Below are 20016 nucleotides of genomic sequence, written 5' to 3' on the forward strand. Positions count from 1 at the left end.
CCAGCCCCCTTCCTGTCTCACAGGGACTTCATGTGTATACAGGTTGACCCTTGAACAAGGTGGGTTTAAACTGGGTGGATACACTTACACTCAGATTTTTTTTTTTCCAATAAATACCTACTACAGTACTAACGTAACCCCTGCATTGTTAAAGGGTCAACTGTACTTTTCTTTGGGCAAAGCTGCTACAGATTTGAATGACTTGATAATGTGGTTCTCTACTCTCCATCTAATATGCATAACAGTAATTGAAAACACATGCTCTAGAGCAATCTTCCTGGGTTTCATCCTGGCTCTACTTGTAAAAGTTGCTTAACCTCACTGTTCCTTAGTTTGTACATCTGTAAAATGTGGGATTAAACAGTGTTTGCTAGGGTCGAATGTTTGTATGTCCTCCCCTCCAAAATTCATATGTTAAAATCGTAATGCTGGATGTGATGGTGTTAGTAGGTAGAGCCTTTGGGCGGTGTTTAAACCATGAGGGTGGAACCCTCATTAATGGGATTAGTTTCTTATAAAAGAGATTCCAGAGAGCTCCTAGCCCCTCCCACCATGTGAGGGTGCTTTAAATCATAAAGAGGGCCCTTACAAGAACTTTTTAAATAGCCAGTCTGTAGTATTTTGTTATTGAAGCCTTAATGGACTAAGACAGTGTTGTAAGGATTAAATGAATGTGTGTGTATTTATATTTTTTTAATATTTCTTAGAATAGTGTCTTGCATGTATAATGCTTTATAAATATCAACTATTGTAGTTAGAGTCCTCTCAATCCCCTACCCACTATCTAGACTTTCAAAACGGTGAGTAAAGATTATTAAAAAGTTAGCTGCCATTTAAAATATTTTTTGTATATTTTTAAATTTTTTCATAATAAAAAGTTGAGAAAGTAGCATAATGACCCTCCATGTATTATTCACCCAGCTTCAGCAATCATGGCCATTCTTTACATCCTCTATACTCCCACCCATTTCCCCACCTTTGTTGTTTGTTTGTTTTTTCACCACATAGCATATGGGATCTTAGCTCCCCGACCAGGGATCGGACCTGCTCCCCCTGCAGTGGAAGTGTGGAGTCTTAACCACTGGACCACCAGGGAAGTCCCAACTTCAAATTATTTTAAAGCAAATCCTACAGACTTTCATTTATTTATTAATTAATTTATGTATTTATTTTTGGTTGTGCCAGGTCTTAGATGCGGCCAGCAGGCTCCTTAGTTGCGGCATGCGAACTTTAGTTGCGGCATGCATGTGGGATCTAGTTCCCTGACCAGGGATCAAACCTGGGACCCCTGCATTGGGAGCGCGGAGTCTTAACTGCTGTGCCAACTGGGAAGTCCCAGACTTTCATTTAAATGGCTTCTCATTTCATACATTTTCTTTGAATCCCTGACGGTGCTGAATGTCAGTAGAAAAGTTAGAGAACAAGAATGCACTGGAGGTGAGGGGCTATGACAGAAGATTGACTGTACTCCAGGATGGAGCTGTTGTAAATTCTCAATTACAGCTACGTTCTCTGCTTCTTTATGGGATCCTCTTTTATCCACTTCTTAGTATTTTGCCATGAAAGTACGAAGAACTTATTCAGACTCAGTTAGAACCCACTCCTGCCACATCATGTGAAGTATGTTTCCCAGCCAAACCGTAGCAAGGGCCTTTTCTCTAAACAACTTTTAGCAGTTTAGGACAAATTTTTCCACTGTATTATTTCTATACTTTTATGGTTGGGGTGGGTGATCATCAATTAGTGGATAGAAATGTTTCCACAGATTTACACTTACTGTGAATATGTGCCAACTGGAAGATCTGTCTCAGGAAAGGCTAAGAATTGATATTATGCTTATGAATTAGGGTATAGAATTTATTCCTTGTCCTTGTTTTCTCCAATCTTATAAATCTCTTTTCTTGGTTGTCATAAACTATCATATTTTACAATAAAAATAAATGTATGAAATTTAAAAGTAGTACATTACAAACTATTTGGAAAATTGGAAAAACAAGAAAAATCACTCTTAATTCTACTATACCACAACAGCCATTGGTTATATTTTGATGATTCCCTTCCAGACTTTTTTCTACCCATATTTTAACCCTCCAGTAATTATAGCACATATTTGATTTTTTTTTAAGTCTTCTTTGTTCAGTGTATAATATACTAACTTTCATAACCTAAGCCCTTTTGTGGTTCGTGTTTGCCGGCTTTAGCCAGAAAAAAAGAATCATTTAAGGGCAGTCTTTAATTTTTTAGACATGCAAATTTATATATATATTTGTCTAGCTAAGTATCTATCAACCGGAAACTTGGTTTAGTTCTCCATCTTGATGGATTTTTTTTTTTTTTTTGATAACAACCAGTGAAGTTTAATTAACCAGTACTGAAAGGTGACCTTCATGGACCAGCATCACTTCCATGAGCTGATTGATTAAGTGGGAGAACCACAGGCCTCATGACTGGCATGAAAATAGTATAGCCTATACAGTATCATCAACTTTAATATTCAAATTTAGTCTTCAGATGGAACAGTTAATTAGTGATTATTTTCAGTTGCATTTACATTGATATCACTCATATTTAACATTGTTACTTTACTTTTGTTTTGCCTACTATTTCTGCTTCCCTAATGACATTGAAATAATGGCTAACACTTGAACATCAGCTATGCTTCAGGCACTGTGCTAAGCACTTTGTATGGATCATCTTTTTTAATCTTCACCAAAAAAGCCTTTGAAATAGATCTGTTATCTCTAGCTTACAAATGCAGACACTGAACTTTAGTGGGGATAGGTAGCTTGCCCAGGGTCACACAACAAATACATTTTTGAGGCCAGAATTTGGATGCTGGAGCTCCCACTACTCACCACTGTGCTAGCCTGCTCTGAACAGAAGTTTCTACTTGTTGTAAATACATTAGTTACCATGAAAGTCTAATCAAAATATGCCAAAGAGAATTGCACATTTTATCAAACTGTTAAAGAGTACAGTAATAACTGTATGAGTGTAACTCATAGAGCAACTTACATTGTGATTAACTATGTTTTAAGAGAAGGAATAGGCAGGAAACTAATGGTAGAATATTTTAATGCAAAATCCTTGCCTTCCAGTATAAACTGAGTTAATACTTTATAAAATCATTCTTATATTGGTCTTTTCAGGAATCAGTGATTTAAAGTGCTATTTCTTCATTACTTCCTGAGTATCCCTCCATTTTTATCAATGAAGACATGTGGATCTCCTGTTGATTAAGTTCTGAGTCCTTTTTACTTTGTATTCCTTCTTCCCAGTAGTATTATTTTCATTTTCTAAATTAATGTAGATATTTTTCAGGTTCTAAATTATTATAAAATAGATGAAAGCCATGATTACTCTGGTCTTTCTAGTTCTTCCTTCAGTTTAACCATCTTTGTGTCTGTGGAAGAGATAAGATTTCATGGTATTACTATAGAAAGTATCTGAAATTTTGAAATGAGCCATCAGGTAGAGTGCTTAGCCTATATTCTTATATTCAACAGTTCTCATATCTTATTAAGGGGTGGTACATCCAACAGTAAGACTATTTACCAGACCATGAGCTAGCCTTGGTTTCATAGTTGATCCAGCCTTGAATAATAAATCTGCTCTTTACTCAGTCACCTTGGGCAAATTACTTACTTAAACTGAGCCTTAGTTTCCCCACCTATAAAGTGGTATAACAGACATATATAAATAACTTAGATGGTTATATGATACATAGTACATGCTCAGTGAGCATTTCTTCCTCCCCTCTCCCCCCAAGGTTTATAATAGAAAAGAAATTAAGAAAGATAACTAGGAGTCTGCTAGTAAGCCCAAATGAACCATAGTAAGGGAAATAGGGTGTAAAGACAATGAGAAAAATCTTGCATTTTCATCTCAAAGGCGCACATGTAGCGTAAGTTCCCAGGAGCATTGGGAAAATGACACAGATATTTAATCTATTGGGTTATACCTAAGAAAAGTAAGTTTAATGGGATCTTTGTGTCAAGTGATGTTTCATTTTTCCTTCCCCGCCCCTTCTCTAATTCTCTTTACTCTACCATTCTGGATAGCCTTTCCTGACTGCATGAGAAAAACTTCTGGAGATAATAAATACGAGTAAAGCTATATAGCTAGTTCTAGCTTGCACCCTGCCTGACACTTCTGAGCAGTTTAGTAAAGGCTAAAAGAGCCTAGGGAGTATTATTCTTTGTCTCTCTTTGGCCTTCCCCTTACAATTCTGCTTTGTCTCACTTACTCCCATTTTCTATAATAATGTGCTCAACATCCTCAAAAATCCAGAGTAGAGAAGTCTTAGGCAGCTCTGTCCTGATATCAGCATGCCAAACATGTGAGAACTTTACAGAAGTCTGTTTCTTGTTTGTGTGTCATCTGCTCAGGGAGGGAAAAAAAGAAGTACTAGGCAGCACTTTGAGTTCACTTAAAGGGTGTGTCCTAAAACATGGCACCACTGCTATGCCAGGAGTGACTCTTCACATCTGCTTCCCAGCTATATCTGCCTTTTTTTTTTTAATCTGCCTTTTTGATAGTTAAAGGCAAGGACTCTTGGAATCTTTAAGTTTGACAGAGGTCAGTTTTACATTCAAGCCTCTCTTTGAACCTACATGGAGTTTTGCTCATATTTACTAGGAGAATAACAAATATTGACTTGTAATTGGCAAGAATCACTTCTAGGAGTAGAATTACAAAATTATACAGTTTGAGAGATCTGAGCTTCCTTGCTCCCAAAATATCTTCCTACCCATAGTATACTATATCGGAAAACCTAATCGGGATGTCATTTCCAGATACTAACTGATTAGCGTGTATTGCTTTTCTTAACACTTTCTGCTCTGTGGGGCATTTAGGAGTTTCACGTGAGAGGGATAGATAACTTTGGAGCGTACCGCCTAGGAAGGACAGGCTTTGAAAGGAACCTTGTGTGGGAAAGCACGAGACTGCCTGGGCAGGCAGATGGGGATATTATAGAAAGGAAAAGCATACAAAAACGGTGGGAGGGTACAAAGCAACTTCCTTTTCTTTTTATAATTACAACTATGAAAGATTGACAGAAGAGAAACTGTAGCATAATCATATGTGTAATTAAAGCTAAAGTCTCATAAACAATTAGCAAGGTAATAAAGCATGTGGTTCTGTTTATGCTTATATCTAATGAATGATCAGTTCTTAATTCAAGAGAGGCCTTTATATCTTGATTATGTATCTTAGTATATGAACCTTTTGGCAGAGCCACAGTCCTACTATGGCATACAAGCTATGAGATTAAATTTGCAACTTTTGGCAATTTAATAATTTTAATAACAGTAGTTTTATGAACATTAATGTCTTTAATCAAGGCTCAAAATCTTAATTAAATCCTGAAATGGTTAGCAATGACAGTAGAATTATAAACAAGGCTCTAAGTGTAATGCCTTCCTGTCCTAGGAATGGGATATTGTCGCTTTTTGTTTAGATGGTTCTAATAAAAGTGTTGGTTAGCTACGGATGTGACTAAAAATATCTGTATGTGACCAGCAGGCCATTCTAAATCATGCACATGTAATGGCAATTTTTGGTTTGTGGTTCTAGTGTTGATTTGAAGGCTTTGTGCTACTATTACATGTAGCTTTGTTTCTAAGATCCACTTAAATGAGCGTACATCTTGTTTTTCTACTTACTTGTTCATTCAGCACACATTTACTGGGGTACGAACTGTCAGATCCTGTTAGGTGTTAGAGGTACAAAGATATAATAAAATCCTTTCCCTCCAAGTGTTCAGTACTAAGAAGTTAACAAAGTTCCCTGCTCGTCAGTGTACTCCATGGCAGGATTTCTCAACCTGAGCACTTTGACATTTTGGGCCAGATAATTCTTGTTGTGGGACTGTCCCAAGGAGCATTATAGGAGGTTTAGCAGTATCCCTGGCCTCTACCAACTAGATGCCAGTAACATTACTCCTCCTTACCACCCCCCAACTCCTGGCAATCAAAAAATTCTCCAGACATTGCCACATGTCCCCTGGGGATAAATCCAGAATGTGAACCACACTTTTATATGTGTCATTGACAAAGGGCTTTCGTAAAATTGGTTTTCAAATTTTTAATAACAAAGCTAGCAAATGTAATAAAAAGAAAACAACCTAGGTAAGTCACACAGTGCTTATTACTCCACATGACTGCTCAAAGAAGAATACTATACAACAGTGTATCGCTGTTAATATTAGAGGGCAGGACTCTTGGAATCTTCACCTATTAAAAGTTTTATGTTTCAGTTTGAATGTCTGTGAGATCACTTCCTGAGTTACTATGAGTTACTAAGTTACTAAGTATAGAAGAATAATTGTACAGTTTCTTAGGGACTTCACTAAAATAACAGACCATACAGTAATTGGAAAGGGAGAGTCTACTCTTAATAAAAACTAGGTCTTTTCTGAGCTCTCTGTATCAGCATTATCCTTCTCTTGTTAAGAAGGAAAGTATTTCATTTTTTCCAATGAGTAGCCTGGACAACTGGCACATTTTTAGAATGTTTCCTGTGCTTTGCAGGCACAGGACTTTGAATTTGTTACTTTACTAATGGAATACTACCTAACTTCAACTTCTTCACCTTATTGCTTTTCCATATTCAGACAATGTACCAAGAACATTGTACAACCAGGAATTCATTTTAATAGTTTCTTGAAGCTTGTCTTCTAGTAATGCCTTCCTTCTCAAAGTAGAAGGACCACTTTCCTATTAGAAACAGTGCTTCACTGGAAGTCCTGAAACCTGAGTTTTAGTTTCACCTCTGGTAATAAGTAGCATTTAAGCATTTACTTACCATCTCTCAGCCTTAATTTCTTCACCTGAAATATAGATAGATAGGTAGATAGATAGATAGACAGATAAATAGATAGGGATAAAGATAGGCTATTTTACTGTGGTTTCCAAGTATCCTAAATTCTATAAATATACACTCTTTGCTCAAACAAACTTGTTTTTTGTGTCCTTATTCTTACAGAATATCCACATTTCAGTTTCTCCACCTATCAAGTTTTAATTCATCATGGATAATCTGTCAGCAGAAGAAATTCAGCTGAGGGCTAACCAGGTTACTGATGAGGTAAAGGTTTTACTTGGAATAAGTAATAATTCTCTTTCAGTTTTCACAGTGGAAGGATGAGAGGACCTTCTTAGAAGACCATTTTGGCTTCTTCCTAGTCTCTTTATATCAAAGGATGCATTTGCTCTAGAGCGCCATTACTAGCTCCTTATTTTTTCAACTCATCAAAAAGCTAAATAAGTGAAAACAACTTGTATGTTTTTTTTGTTTTTTTTTTAGTCATTACTGAACAGTTACTTACAACAAAGATATTCTAGATTTGAGGAATTCTGACATTTAATTTTAACAGAATTTTCTAATATCTGTGTAATATACCTAGATTTCTGCTTACGTTAAATTTTTTATAAATCCCATTAACTTCACCTTCCAAATTTTCTCTTAAGGACCATCTGGTAGGAAGAAAGTAACCAAAATTATAGTAATAAGCTTTCTTTTTTAGTTTTAAAGGGAGAGGTGGATGGGCTGGCAATCTTTAAATATAGAGTAGCATTATGAATATGGCCTGTGTTCAGATTTTGGGCGGGGGGGGAGGGGAATTGTTGTAGAATGCTGAAACTCTGTGTTTTTTTCTAGTCTCTGGAAAGTACAAGGAGAATCCTGGGTTTAGCCATTGAGGTAAGAAGGTGTTTAATCATCAAGTTAAGTATAGTAACTGTATAGAAGGGATTCTGATAGCACAGGCTGGAATTACTGTTAAGAATCAGAAGGGTATTGTATCAATAAGCTTTATTATTTGAAACCAGCAATTGCTGAAATTGTCAAACCATGCAGTAATGGGCCTTTTTGTTTTTCTAATTGATAGTATTGGAATATGACAAGGAAGACAATTCACCATGAGTCTGCGACTTATTTTGGGGGGTTAATATGTTAAAGTGTGTTGGTTTGGGGAGATTAGTTTCCTCTGTAGCTCTAGTCCTCTGAGAAACTTAAGTTTCTAATGATTCTCTCTTGCTGTTTTTCAGACTTTGTAGGTTCTGTTTCTGTTTTGTTTTTATTTTGCTGTGCTCTCAGCGTTTTTCCCTTCTTTTAGTCTCAGGATGCAGGAATCAAGACTATCACTACGCTGGATGAACAAGGGGGTGAGTTGCAGTCATTGGCAGAAATTCTTGATTTGATTTAGGATGCCAGAAAGCCTTTTCAAATCAGCCGTGTATAAAATTAATTAAGCCTTTGGGAGTACCTTCCCTTTGTAAGATAAGAGTGACATTTTACTTCTTTTCTGCTGATTTGAATTATATCATGTTTGTTGCCTATTTGAGGTGGGGGCCACAATACCCCATTGTATACCAAGTATTTATTATGTAGCAGGGCTTATTGTGTGTATTGGTCGTACATGAACTAGACATTATGATATTTTTGCATCATTTTCAGAAATCAAGTTAAGTCCTTAAATAGGTCAGATTCAGGCAGGCTTGGAAACATTCTGTTTGATTTGGCCCTGAGCAATCTGGTCTAGTTTTTATTAATCTTATGACAGCCTTCAGGTTTTGAGCCTATCCAATAATAGAAATGCTGGGGATCTGGTCTAGTCACAGTACACTTAATTTGGTTGCAGAAGTGATGTCTAAACCAATCCTCACATGCTCCTATTATACAAATTTCTTTAGAACAAATCTTTCCACAGTCAGAGGCCAGGTGCCCCAGGATCAGTATGTGAAAGACTATTTTCATTCTGGACAGTCTGTAATACCATCTGGCCCTGATACAGTCACTGTGATGGGTTACTGGTGGATTCGAGGTTAAAGTTTTTGCTGTTCCATCATAATGGCGTTTTCTGGTTGGCACCGTGAATGTAACACAAAATGTAACTTCCACAACTTATTCTTAGAACAACTAAAACGCGTAGAAGAAGGCATGGACCAAATAAACAAAGACATGAGAGAAGCAGAGAAGACTTTAACAGAACTAAACAAGTGCTGTGGCCTTTGTGTTTGCCCCTGTAATAGGTGAGTTGATAAATCAAGACCTTTTTCAAATAAATCTAAAGTGAGAGCACACCCCTCCCCACCTCCCAATAAGTATGACAGGGCCTAAATAAGGAACTTTGTTAGATCAAGTGAAGCTGTTTCTCCTTCAGTCAGATCAAACTTTTTGTATAAATGGGCATGTTCACTGCAAACCATCGCTTAAATTTGATCAATCTTTCGATCAAGTCCCAATTTCATTTTTTAATAATACAAGAAAAGGTTAGGAAATATACATCTGGGTAATACAGAGCAGGATAGAATTAGTGTCTTTTCCCTTCAAATAAGGAGAATTAACAAAATATATGTTCTGTGGTAGGCACATGATGGATGGTCAAGGGAATAAAGGACTTGGATCCTGGCTTCAAAAGACTTACCATGTGGTTGGCTATATGAGAGAGAATAGCAAAAAGTAAGAACTATATAAATCTAGGGCTAGATCATGTGATATCAACTGAGGCTAAAGGTATAGAACTGATAAAGGTTGGTTTGGAGACCATCTTATAGGAGAGATAGGACTTGAGTTGGGCTCTGAATGACTAGAAAGATCTGGATGGACATGAAAGAAGTGGGAAGACATTTCCTGTGGAAGATTTAATTTAAATAAAGATTACAGAGGAGCTTGACTTAACTGTACTACATGATTCACATAGATGAGAAGTGGAAAATAATACATAAGTAGGCAATAGAGGAACTTTGAATGCCAGCCTAAGGGGTTGATTGATTGGAGTGGAGTATATAACTGCACACCAAGAAACTAGTTAGGAACCTTTTGTAAACTAGGCCCGTGGGGTATAACTTTATCATCAAGATTAGAGAGAAAAATGTAAGTCAAAAAAATTCACGTTAAATCAACTGATTATATATCAAACATGAAGAAGGAAACATTAAAGAACACTCTGAAGATTTGAGGCCTCTAGTAAACTAGGAGATGAAAAGTCTTCAAATTATTTGTGTATAGTGTATGAGATTATACTTGACAGAAAGGAATTCATTCTTTTTAGTGACTTTATTATTAATATTTAAATTCTCTACTTAATCTTGGATAATACAAACTCCATGGTGTTGACAAAAGTACATGTATTCAGACAAAGATGAGGAGTCATTAACAAAGCAACTTTGAACTTACCTTTGGCTGAAATGACGTTGTCTGGAGATTGAGTGACTATCCTTTCTGCTGAGAGTATTCATTTTTAAAGAGCTTTGTAAGCATTACTGCTTCCATCCAGTTGTCTCAGCTGGTGTGGTAAACCAAAAATGAGATACGAAGGTTTACAGACTCTCAGCATTTGTTTACTCCTCAAAGGAGTTAGAAATGGAGGAGGTTTTGCTCTGTCATGCTTTCAGATAAGTGTTTCATGTGACAGCATTCTCTGTGCCATTTCTACTGGAGAAAATAGAGTTAAATTACTTGTTGGTCAACTTTAGTGTTTGTTTTGGGCATAAGAAGCTAAGAAAGACAAGTCTGTTGACCTGTTTAGACCTTGGTTGACTCTCCAAAAGTGCATATTTTAATAACTATGACCTGCGAATCAGGGTTTAGCAGATTACTTTCAGCAAACAAGTTAGAAATGCACAGATTTTTTTTAATCTAAACTCTTTTTTTAACTATGTTTTGCAAACTTACTTGCACTTTTCTCCTATGTTCTATGTACCCTCTTGGAAGAGTTCAGGGGAAAAAGTAAATGAACTTCATTGAGATACATATTAAGAGAAGAGCAAGGAAGAGGAAGTCCTCCCTAGAACCTAGAGCAAATTATCTCTGATGAGTAGGAAGAGCAGGGAATAAGGTGGTCTGATATCATAAAAAGTGGGAAATGGAGCTACATAAGTATTAATTTTATTTTTCTTTGTGTACCCAGACAAGCATAGGCAGGATTTTCTTGGACAGCCTGAGAGAGAAGGTAGAGTATGGTCCTGAAGCAGTCCGTCGTCAGCCTCTAACCTCAGCAGAGCCCTTTCCTAGTGGGTCAGGAGAAGAAAGCACTTCATAACAGTTGGAATCAAGGGGCTCCTATAACAGAACACTTGTTCTCTGAAGAGGAGAGAGTAGTGTTTCACTTTAAATATTCCGATTTTAATTGCCTCCCTTACATCCATCTCTCCTTTACACCATTGAGTCCTTGCCCTCTATGGTATCTCTTGTCCTCTGCTTTATCTATTTTCACTCCTGCCAGGGGCGTGATCTTTCTAAGCTTAATCTGCTAATCTGTGTTTCAGTTAGGCTTATCATATAAATAGCCATAACATGAGCTTCTCAAAGGCAGAGACAGTATCTTAGTCTTCTGTATAAAGCTAGTACTAATTCTGGTACTAGTAATAACAACTCAGGTCCACAGTCTCCTATCTGCCATTTAGAAATCTAAAAAACTCTGAGAGCCAAAGGTTTGTTTTTTTTCGGAATGTAGTGCCACAACTTATTAATTAGGCTACGAGATGTAACCTGAACTGAAGCTATTTAATAGTCTTTATTACACTTAGCATAAATGTTAATCTGTTTCACTGCAGAAATATTGATGTATGTGATTGTGTGGTACTGCTCAAAATGTCTCACATCCAAACAAAGAGTTGTGAGCCTGTATATTAATTTAGGCTCTTACTATCCTGAGCACTTTAAATTTAATCCTTACAATACCCTTAATATGAGATAGTTCCTCTTATTATCACCATTTTACATATGGGGAAACAGAGGCATAAGGAGGCTACACTAACAAGTGGAAGAGCTGAGATTCAAAACCAGGCAGAGCCCTAGTTTTTAACTGTATGCTACATTGCTTGACTGGCAAGAAAAGAATGAACCTTTTTGTTGTTGCTTTTGTTAGATGCATTACTATATAGAAAATGTCTTGAGTAGATTTGTTCTTTGAGATTTCTTTTTTTAGTAGTATTCATTAAAGCCATATCAGCAGATCTTTTTCTAATAAGACATGGAAATAGCTTCACTTAACAGAACCCTATATTAGAAGTGAATTTTAATTTTAGCTAATTCTTTTTAAAGGACTACTAGAATTTGAAAACAGACTATCAGGATTAAACTTTAAAATTGTGAATAAATGTCATTCTTTTAGCTTGCTACTATTTGAATCCTAAAAGCAAAATAGAACAGATCCTTATTAAAAATCCTATATCTTTGTCAGTAAGTTTGGGGTTTTTTGTTTTGTTTTGTTTTGTTGTTTTGGCCGCGTCACACTGCTTGCGGGATCTTAGTTCCCTACCAGAGATCGAACCCAGGCCCCTGGCAGTGAAAGCACCCGAGTCCTAACCACTGGACCTCAAGGGAAGTCCCTTTGTCAGTAACTTTGATAAGTTGTAATTCTAATTAACGAGTTTAAAAAGAGGCAGGTTTAAAATGGGAAGTCTCAGAATAGTAAACTGCCTGATGTCCCACTTTAACCATTGTCAGACAAAGTATTCCTCTGTCTTAACCTGCCTCTCTTCATTCTGTGCTTAAAATGTCAAACATATTGGCACATAGTTTGAAGATAGGTTGGTATTTCTGGACCACTTGCTAGAGAAGTTGAAAATTGGTACTACAGGTTTTATCCTATTGAATCTTATGTCATATTAAAATGTAAATATTCAACTCTGATTAGTTAAAATAAATATTGAATTACTGTATTTTAGTCAACATTTGAGTGCTTCCTCCATCCTACTCACTGGAGATACAAAGTATTTGCCTTCTCTTCATGTTAATTTTCATAATTTTAGGACAGAATATCATCATTCAGACATTCTTAGGAAAAACGAAGTATGCTCTGGTTTAAATAGTTTTCATGTTTTTCTTTTTATCTAGATTCTCAGATGTTGGTTGTTTCTATGAAACCAGGCAGGAATTTAAATGCATTATGCTTTGAAAACTAAACCTGTTTCTGTTCTGTTTGATTGGCATTCACTGTTTTCTGCATTTCATTCTCTCACCTAATCTCTTCCTTTCTAATATGCTTACTAAAAATGAAGATTTAACATCAGAAGCTGAGCTCAGTAACTGATCAAAGGGAACTTTAAGATGCAGTCTTGTGGCGCAATTTGGGCTGTTAACCTGCTATCTAAAGGTGATGCTTCAAATGGCTTTTCTGTGCATGTGCATGGATTTTGTGAATGGTAGAGACTCTTAAAAGCTGTGCTGTGGTGTGTAATGTAAAGTGAATTTGTTCTTGATGAGTGCTGTCTGCCAGAAGATGGATTGACGAAAGGATGTTAATTTATAATACCACCCTTTGACTAATGGCTCTGATACTAAGTTTTTGCTTAAAAAACACTTAAGATTATAAAAGTAAAAACACCCCTAAAGTTTCCTAAGAAGTTTTAAATAGGTTGATCTTTGTAGAGAATTGCTGCATTCTAGTTCTGATCAAAGGGAAGGGAATTCAGGCTAAATACATAGACTTTGATTTCAGCTTCCTTTCTTCTGTTAAGTTTTCCTACTCCTTCCTGGTTCCAGAATCAATATTTCCTCTCTTGAAGTATTGCTTCTAATGATTTTGGATTCCCCATGATTTAGGCCACTACCAAATTGAGGAATTAACTGCCAATGTAAGTCATCTTAAATGCCATTTGGAACAAGGTGGGATATAAATTTTAAATGTTGCCATATCTAGTTACCTCCTTTTTTTAAATAAGGGTTTACCCTCTTTATATATATTATCATCTGTTCCATAATACCTATTATGTCATGTGTTAGCTTGCTGTGGTTTCGTACTGAACTAATGCAGAGCTAACTAATCTTAATTTTTTTATGGAAGTTAACCCTCTAGTCAGCCTACTGTTTATTATAATGTTTGACTCCTAAATTTTGGATCTTTATTGGGACTATGAATACCATGGTTAAATGTTAGAAAATTGTTTGATTTGTACCCTTTGTTTCTTGCCCTTCTTTTTCTTCTTTCCTATAACCTGATCACCTCTCTCCCCCCCCTCCGCCCCCCAGCTTGGGCTTTCTTTTTGCTATTTTATTCAGTTAGTACTAATGTTGACAACCAAAACTCAAAAAAGAAATTGTTAAAGTTACTGTGTTCATATCCTGATACTTGTTTTCTATATTTATAGCAGCTTCTTAAGGGATATTTCAAATTCTTATTTCAAACATGCCATTTTTTTTTTTTTTTTTTTTTTGCGGTACGCGGGCCTCTCACTGTTGTGGCCTCGCCCGTTGCGGAGCACACCACTGCGCCACCAGGGAAGCCCAAACATGCCATTTTTGAATGTGATATTTATCTGAAAAAATGTAGTAGTTAAAGATTATTAAACTCTTCAAAACTGACAGTCAGGGGTAAATCTAACTTTCTAGATGGAGTTCTTAATTGCATTAAAATCTACCACAAATTTGCTTAAGCATTTTATTATGAAATCTAATTTCTTCCCAGAGGGGCTGTTAATTTTGTTATGCAGAAGAGTTCTGTTGCAAATCAGAACCATTTCTTTCTTACTGTAGACCAGAAACAACCCTGGCCTAGATGTCTTTTTATATAGCTATATTCCTACTATATTCGGCTGCTTGTAGATCTCAAAGCTAGGGAATGTTAATGGGCTATAAGAATAAACATGCCAATTGGTAATCTGTGCAATTAAAGACATGAACTTTTAACTAAGGATCAGGTTGAGTTGAAACCAAAGAACAAAAATATTTGTCTGGGCTTCCCTGGTGGCACAGTGGTTGAGAGTCCGCCTGCCGATGCAGGGGACACGGGTTCGTGCCCCAGTCCAGGAAGATCGCACATGCCATGGAGCGGCTGGGCCCGTGAGCCATGGCCGCTGAGCCTGCGCGTCCGGAGGCTGTGCTCCGCAACGGGAGAGGCCACAGCAGTGAGAGGCCCGCATACTGGAAAAAAAAAAAAAATTGTCTAATGCTTTACAGAACAATTTTACATCTATTATCAACAGCCCTGTGACTTATTAAGTACTGTTATCATCTTAGTTTTACATATAAGGAAAAGATGCTCAGAGATGGAAGTTTGCATAAGGTTCTGTAGCTACTGAATGACAGGTCTAGGATTGGGATTCAAGTCAATTTACTCTAAATCTTGTGGCTTAAAAAAAAAACCTTGTGTATACGTTCACTTCCTCCAGATTAATTCCTCAGTGTCCCAATATATAGTAATACTAAGGTGTACTACCATAGTAATCTAAAATATTCCTTCTACAACAGATTGGAAGTCTCTTAGAACAGTGTTTCTCTTCCTGGTTGGGCAGCTAAATGATCTATTGAATTTAAATAAAATCATAGTTACAACAGAAGATTCCCAGGCTCCATCAGACAAAAATTGAAGTAGAATTTTCAGAATGTAGCCTGAAATACACATCTGTGTATTCAGAATCATCCAGGTCACTTTGGTGCTCAGTCAAGTTTAGGAAATACTACCTTTTAAAGTACTTAAGACCCTTTGAAGGAAGACAAATTAGATTAAAACCATTGTTGTTTTTATTAGATACTCAGCTGTCTGACAATGCCCTTAAAAACAGGTGTCTTTAAGGGTTTTACAACTCAGTGGGAGAAGCTCCAGGGTAACAGCATGTGGCAGGACCTTGAGCAAGCAGAAGGCATTATTACCTGGAGTAGAGGTGCTGAAAGAGACATGGAACTATCACAAGGATGAAGATATGAAATCAACAGCATATGAAAATCACTGCTTTATAAACATGCAGAGCATGTCAAAACTGCATGAAAAAGTAGTGCAGAGATTTTTTCCCCAATCCATTTGAAAATAAATGTGACAATTCAAGTCAGCTTTTTGTACCTTTTCCCCTTGATATTGGAAGAACATCAAAGATCCAGTCCTCTTAAAGGGAGAAGGGTTTGATAACCAGTCTGATTCTTTATTTATAAACTATGCTTTAATTGAACCTCATTCACAATATCATGTTAAAACAATTCGTTTGCATCTTATGCCCCTTATATCTAATTGAAGGAAGAATTCTCAGAAGTTGAAGGAATTTCAAATATTATTTCTTAAGGTTGAGGAGGTTGGAGCATGTGTATATCCCTTACTAGACCAAGAGCCCACAAGTCTGTCCCAACCCAGTGCTTCTGTGCTAAGACTCTCAGAAGCACAGTGTCTTATTATTTAGTGACATTAGAATTCCAGCCTTCAATCTTTGACCTGTTTTACAGTCTAACATCCTGATAAAAGCCTCACTTATATTACTTCTATTAATATTTCTGGTTAACTTTCTGATAAACTTATATGTTGTTTATTTTGCTTGGTTGCTATTACTCGGCTTCAGAATTTTGCCTGAGACCCATCTTATTAACAAAGAATACACGTAAATGGGTTTTTTACTAAACAGAAATTATTTATAAATATTCATTTAAATAATGTGTATATCAGGGACTTCCCTGGTGGTCCAGTGGTAAAGAATCTGCCTTCCAATGCAGGGGATGCGGGTTCGATCCCTGGTCAGGGAACTAAGATCCCACATGCCACGGGGCAATTAAGTACACATCACAACTACTGAGCTCGTGTGCCTCAACTAGAGAACCCGCGTGCTGCAAACTACAGAGCCCACACACTCTGGAACCTGAGCGCCACAACTACAGAGCCCACGTGCCCTGGAGCCTGCACTCCACAACTAGAGAAGAGAAAACCTGCACGCCACAACTAGAGAGAAGCCCGCGCAATGCAAGGAAAGCTCCCGCATGCCTCAACGAAGACCCTGTGTGTCACAACTAAGACCCGATGCAACCAAAAAAAAAAAAGTAGTACTAAATAATGTGTATCCCACCTTGTTCCAGGAAGGATTTAACATGGCTTATTAATAACTAAATAGATTGATTTATTAAACATATAGTACCCTTTCTGTGGCATTGATGATTAAGGTCTAAGATCCAGTTCTAGGTTTGCCAAACATGAATCCTCACAGGATCCTATTAAGAAAGGAGCCACTGCTTTCCTAAAATCTCTCCTTTGCTTTTGCGATTTCAAAACTTCCTCATTAATGTATCATGTGGAATAAATCAGAAACCAATGTTATAGCCATATACTACTTTGTTTTTGTTTATAGAAAAGCAAAAACTAAAATTGTGTGAGTGGAAACTTTACCTAGCCAAATAATCAGTAAGAAAAAGTTTTATTTGTGTTTTTTGTAATAGCCACTTAAAAGTCATTTTACTAGGTTCTTTTTCTTGCCATTTATACCAGTTCAAATAGTAAATCCCACGGTAAAATTCTGGCTTTGGCTGATTTTTAGCTATGTCAGTTAATCTAAACATACGCTTCTATTTTTAAGAGGCTTGGATTTAGGATCTTTTTTTTTTTTAAGGTGGAACAGTAAACTCTTAAATGAAAAAGTCCTAAACCAAAGGATTTGTAACTGGTACCATTGTAGCCAAAGAACTCATTCATTGCCTTTCCTTCATAATGTTTGTTTCTTAAGAAACCTTTCTTAAAAAAAATTTTTTATAATAACTTTTTTAAAATTTTATTTTTTTATACAGCAAGTTCTTATTAGTTATCCATTTTATACATATTAGAGTATATATGTCAATCCCAATCTCCCAATTCATCACATCACCACCACCCCCCAAAGAAACCTTTTTTAAAAAATTTAATGCACAATTCTAACTTTAAAAAACAGATCAGCTGAAACTACTACAGTTTAAGTAAGTGAGCAACTGAGGTCTAAATACTGCCCACTCAGCCTTCTTTCTCTTCCATCCCTCATCAACATCTGAGATGCTTCCAAGCAACCATTAAGGCATCCCAGAGCACCTTTCCTAAGATTTTTTTCCTAGTGTCCATTAACCTCTTTTCTGGAGAGTGTCAGAGGCTAGGAGAACCTGAAAAATCAAATAATTACATTTTGGTACTTGCTAACTGCTCAGTGAAGATTTGGTGGAAGTAGTTTAACCTTTAAAAAAATGTTTTTAATGTCAGTGGGCTTACACAGTTCATCTTTTTCAATGCCAGATTGTGATGGAGCATAGTGTAGATAATCTAGATCTAGCTGCATGTAGCTTTTATTCTAAGGGTGCTAGGGCATCCCTAAGGTAACAAGCACTAATAATGTCATTTCTCCCTCTCCTGCTTTTTGGTATCTCTCTACACTCCTGACTCTTATATAGGACAAAGAACTTTGAGTCTAGTAAAGTCTATAAGGCAACATGGAGAGATGGTGGAGACAACTCTCCTAGCAATGTAGTATCTAAGCAGCCAGGCCGAGTGACAAATGGTCAGCCTCAGCAAGCAACCACAGGAGCAGCCAGCGGCGGATACATTAAACGGTATGCCAGCTCTTCCCGATATTTTTATTCTTTTCCTAAATGAATGGCTTTCTCTGGAGACTGGGTGTAATTATGCATGAACCCCAACTTATTAATTAGAAATAGCATTTATTCCTTTTTTTTTTTTGGATTTTTTTAAATTTTTTTTTGGCCGCACAGCATGTGGGGGTGTGTGGGATCTTAGTTCCCCAACCAGGGATCGAACCCGTGCCTCCTGCAGTGGAAGCGGGGAGGCTTAACCACTGGACCACCAGCGAAGTCCCTTATTCCATTTTAATATTTGCCTTCTGACAAAATGGTGACTGGGATTGTTGACATTCAAGGATGGATTAACTTTTCTTTGTAAAGTACTTTCCAAATTATTCAAGTAATCATGTTTTACTTCTGTAAATAAGAAGATGTGTTTTAAAATGTATCATCTAGAGTAGGAGTCGACCAAATCCCTATAAGGATATCTGTAAAAGGTCAGATAGTAAATATTTCAGACTTTACAGGCCATACAGTCTCAGTCACAACTACTCAACTGCTCAACTCTGTTGTAGGGTAAAAGCAGCCATAAACAATATATAAACAAATGAGCATGGCTGTGTTCAAATAAAACCTTATTTATAAATTCAGAAGGCAGGCCAGATTTGGCTTTGGGCCAGGATTTTGCAACCCTTATTTTAGAGCAGTAGTTCTTTAGACCTAAGCATGCATCAGAATCACCTGGGAGGTTTATTAAAACACAGATCGCTGGGGTCCCTTCCAGTCACTGATTGAGGAGATCTGGAGTGGAGTGTGAGAATTATCATATTTTCATGTCTAACAAGTTCCCAGGTTATGCTGGGAATTACACTTTGAAAAACCACTATCCTAAAGTTATTTCTTAATCTTAAATGGCTTTAAGATGTTGTGCTCTCTTGGATTAGTCTTTCCATTTTTACTATGGAATGTTTCCCAAGAATGGTAACCTGCATCTGTTGGGTCCAACACTTGCTGAGGTCATTTTGGTTACTTATTTTTATAAAAACTAAATCCAGACTCACTCCATTTCTAATTCACCCCAAAGTACTGAATTAACTATCTTTTTGTGATAGTATAACAAATGATGCCAGGGAAGATGAAATGGAAGAGAACCTGACTCAAGTGGGCAGTATCCTAGGAAATCTAAAAAACATGGCCCTGGACATAGGCAATGAGATTGATGCTCAAAATCGACAAATAGAACGGATCACAGAAAAGGTAAGAGCTTTTTAGTGCCACAGGAAAATGAGACATCCGGTATAGTGTTTAGTAATAGACATCTGTGCTAGATGCTCTGGGGGAGAGCAATAGGGATAAGATCCTGTCCTCACAGGCCTTGCAGTTTTGATGAGTTCTAACACATTGAAAAACAATAGTCGAGTTCTCCTGTCTTACTCAACTGGTTCATTTTGAAACCAAGACCTTGGGACGAATTGGTTTTATTTAAAATTCCACACATGAAGCTCACAATCTCCTCTAACCTTTCTGTGAGCTGTCGGGGTTTTTCTTTTTGTTTTTTTGTTTTTCCCCTGAAAGAGTGAGTTAGCTTTTGGAATTTTATTTTGTTAACTAATAACAAATTAGTAAGTTCCTGAATCTTAATCTCATGAGTCAGTAGGTAAAAATCAGTTCTGCAGAATGGTTCTCATGGGGTGGACACACAAAAACAAGAGTAACAAAAAAGTGTGGTTGCTATTTTTTACTTCATATGATATAAAATATACTGAAATTGTGTCCTGT

General features: G+C 36.8%; 1 protein-coding gene across 1 annotated transcript in view; it reads left to right on the forward strand.

Annotated features, from left to right (window-relative positions):
* SNAP23 (synaptosome associated protein 23) overlaps positions 1–20016 on the forward strand; it is a 35509-nt gene that overhangs the window by 13173 nt on the left and 2320 nt on the right. Inside the window, exons 2-7 of the mRNA XM_082835602.1 lie at positions 6988–7089; positions 7663–7704; positions 8120–8168; positions 8918–9035; positions 18112–18270; positions 19350–19494. Of these exons, the coding sequence (XP_082691728.1) occupies positions 7033–7089; positions 7663–7704; positions 8120–8168; positions 8918–9035; positions 18112–18270; positions 19350–19494 (570 nt within the window). The 5' untranslated portion in view covers positions 6988–7032. The remainder of the gene's footprint in view (positions 1–6987; positions 7090–7662; positions 7705–8119; positions 8169–8917; positions 9036–18111; positions 18271–19349; positions 19495–20016) is intronic.

The sequence above is a fragment of the Leucopleurus acutus genome (genome assembly GCF_964270905.1).
Source record: "Leucopleurus acutus genome assembly, chromosome: 1".
NCBI classification, from domain to species: domain Eukaryota; kingdom Metazoa; phylum Chordata; class Mammalia; order Artiodactyla; family Delphinidae; genus Leucopleurus; species Leucopleurus acutus.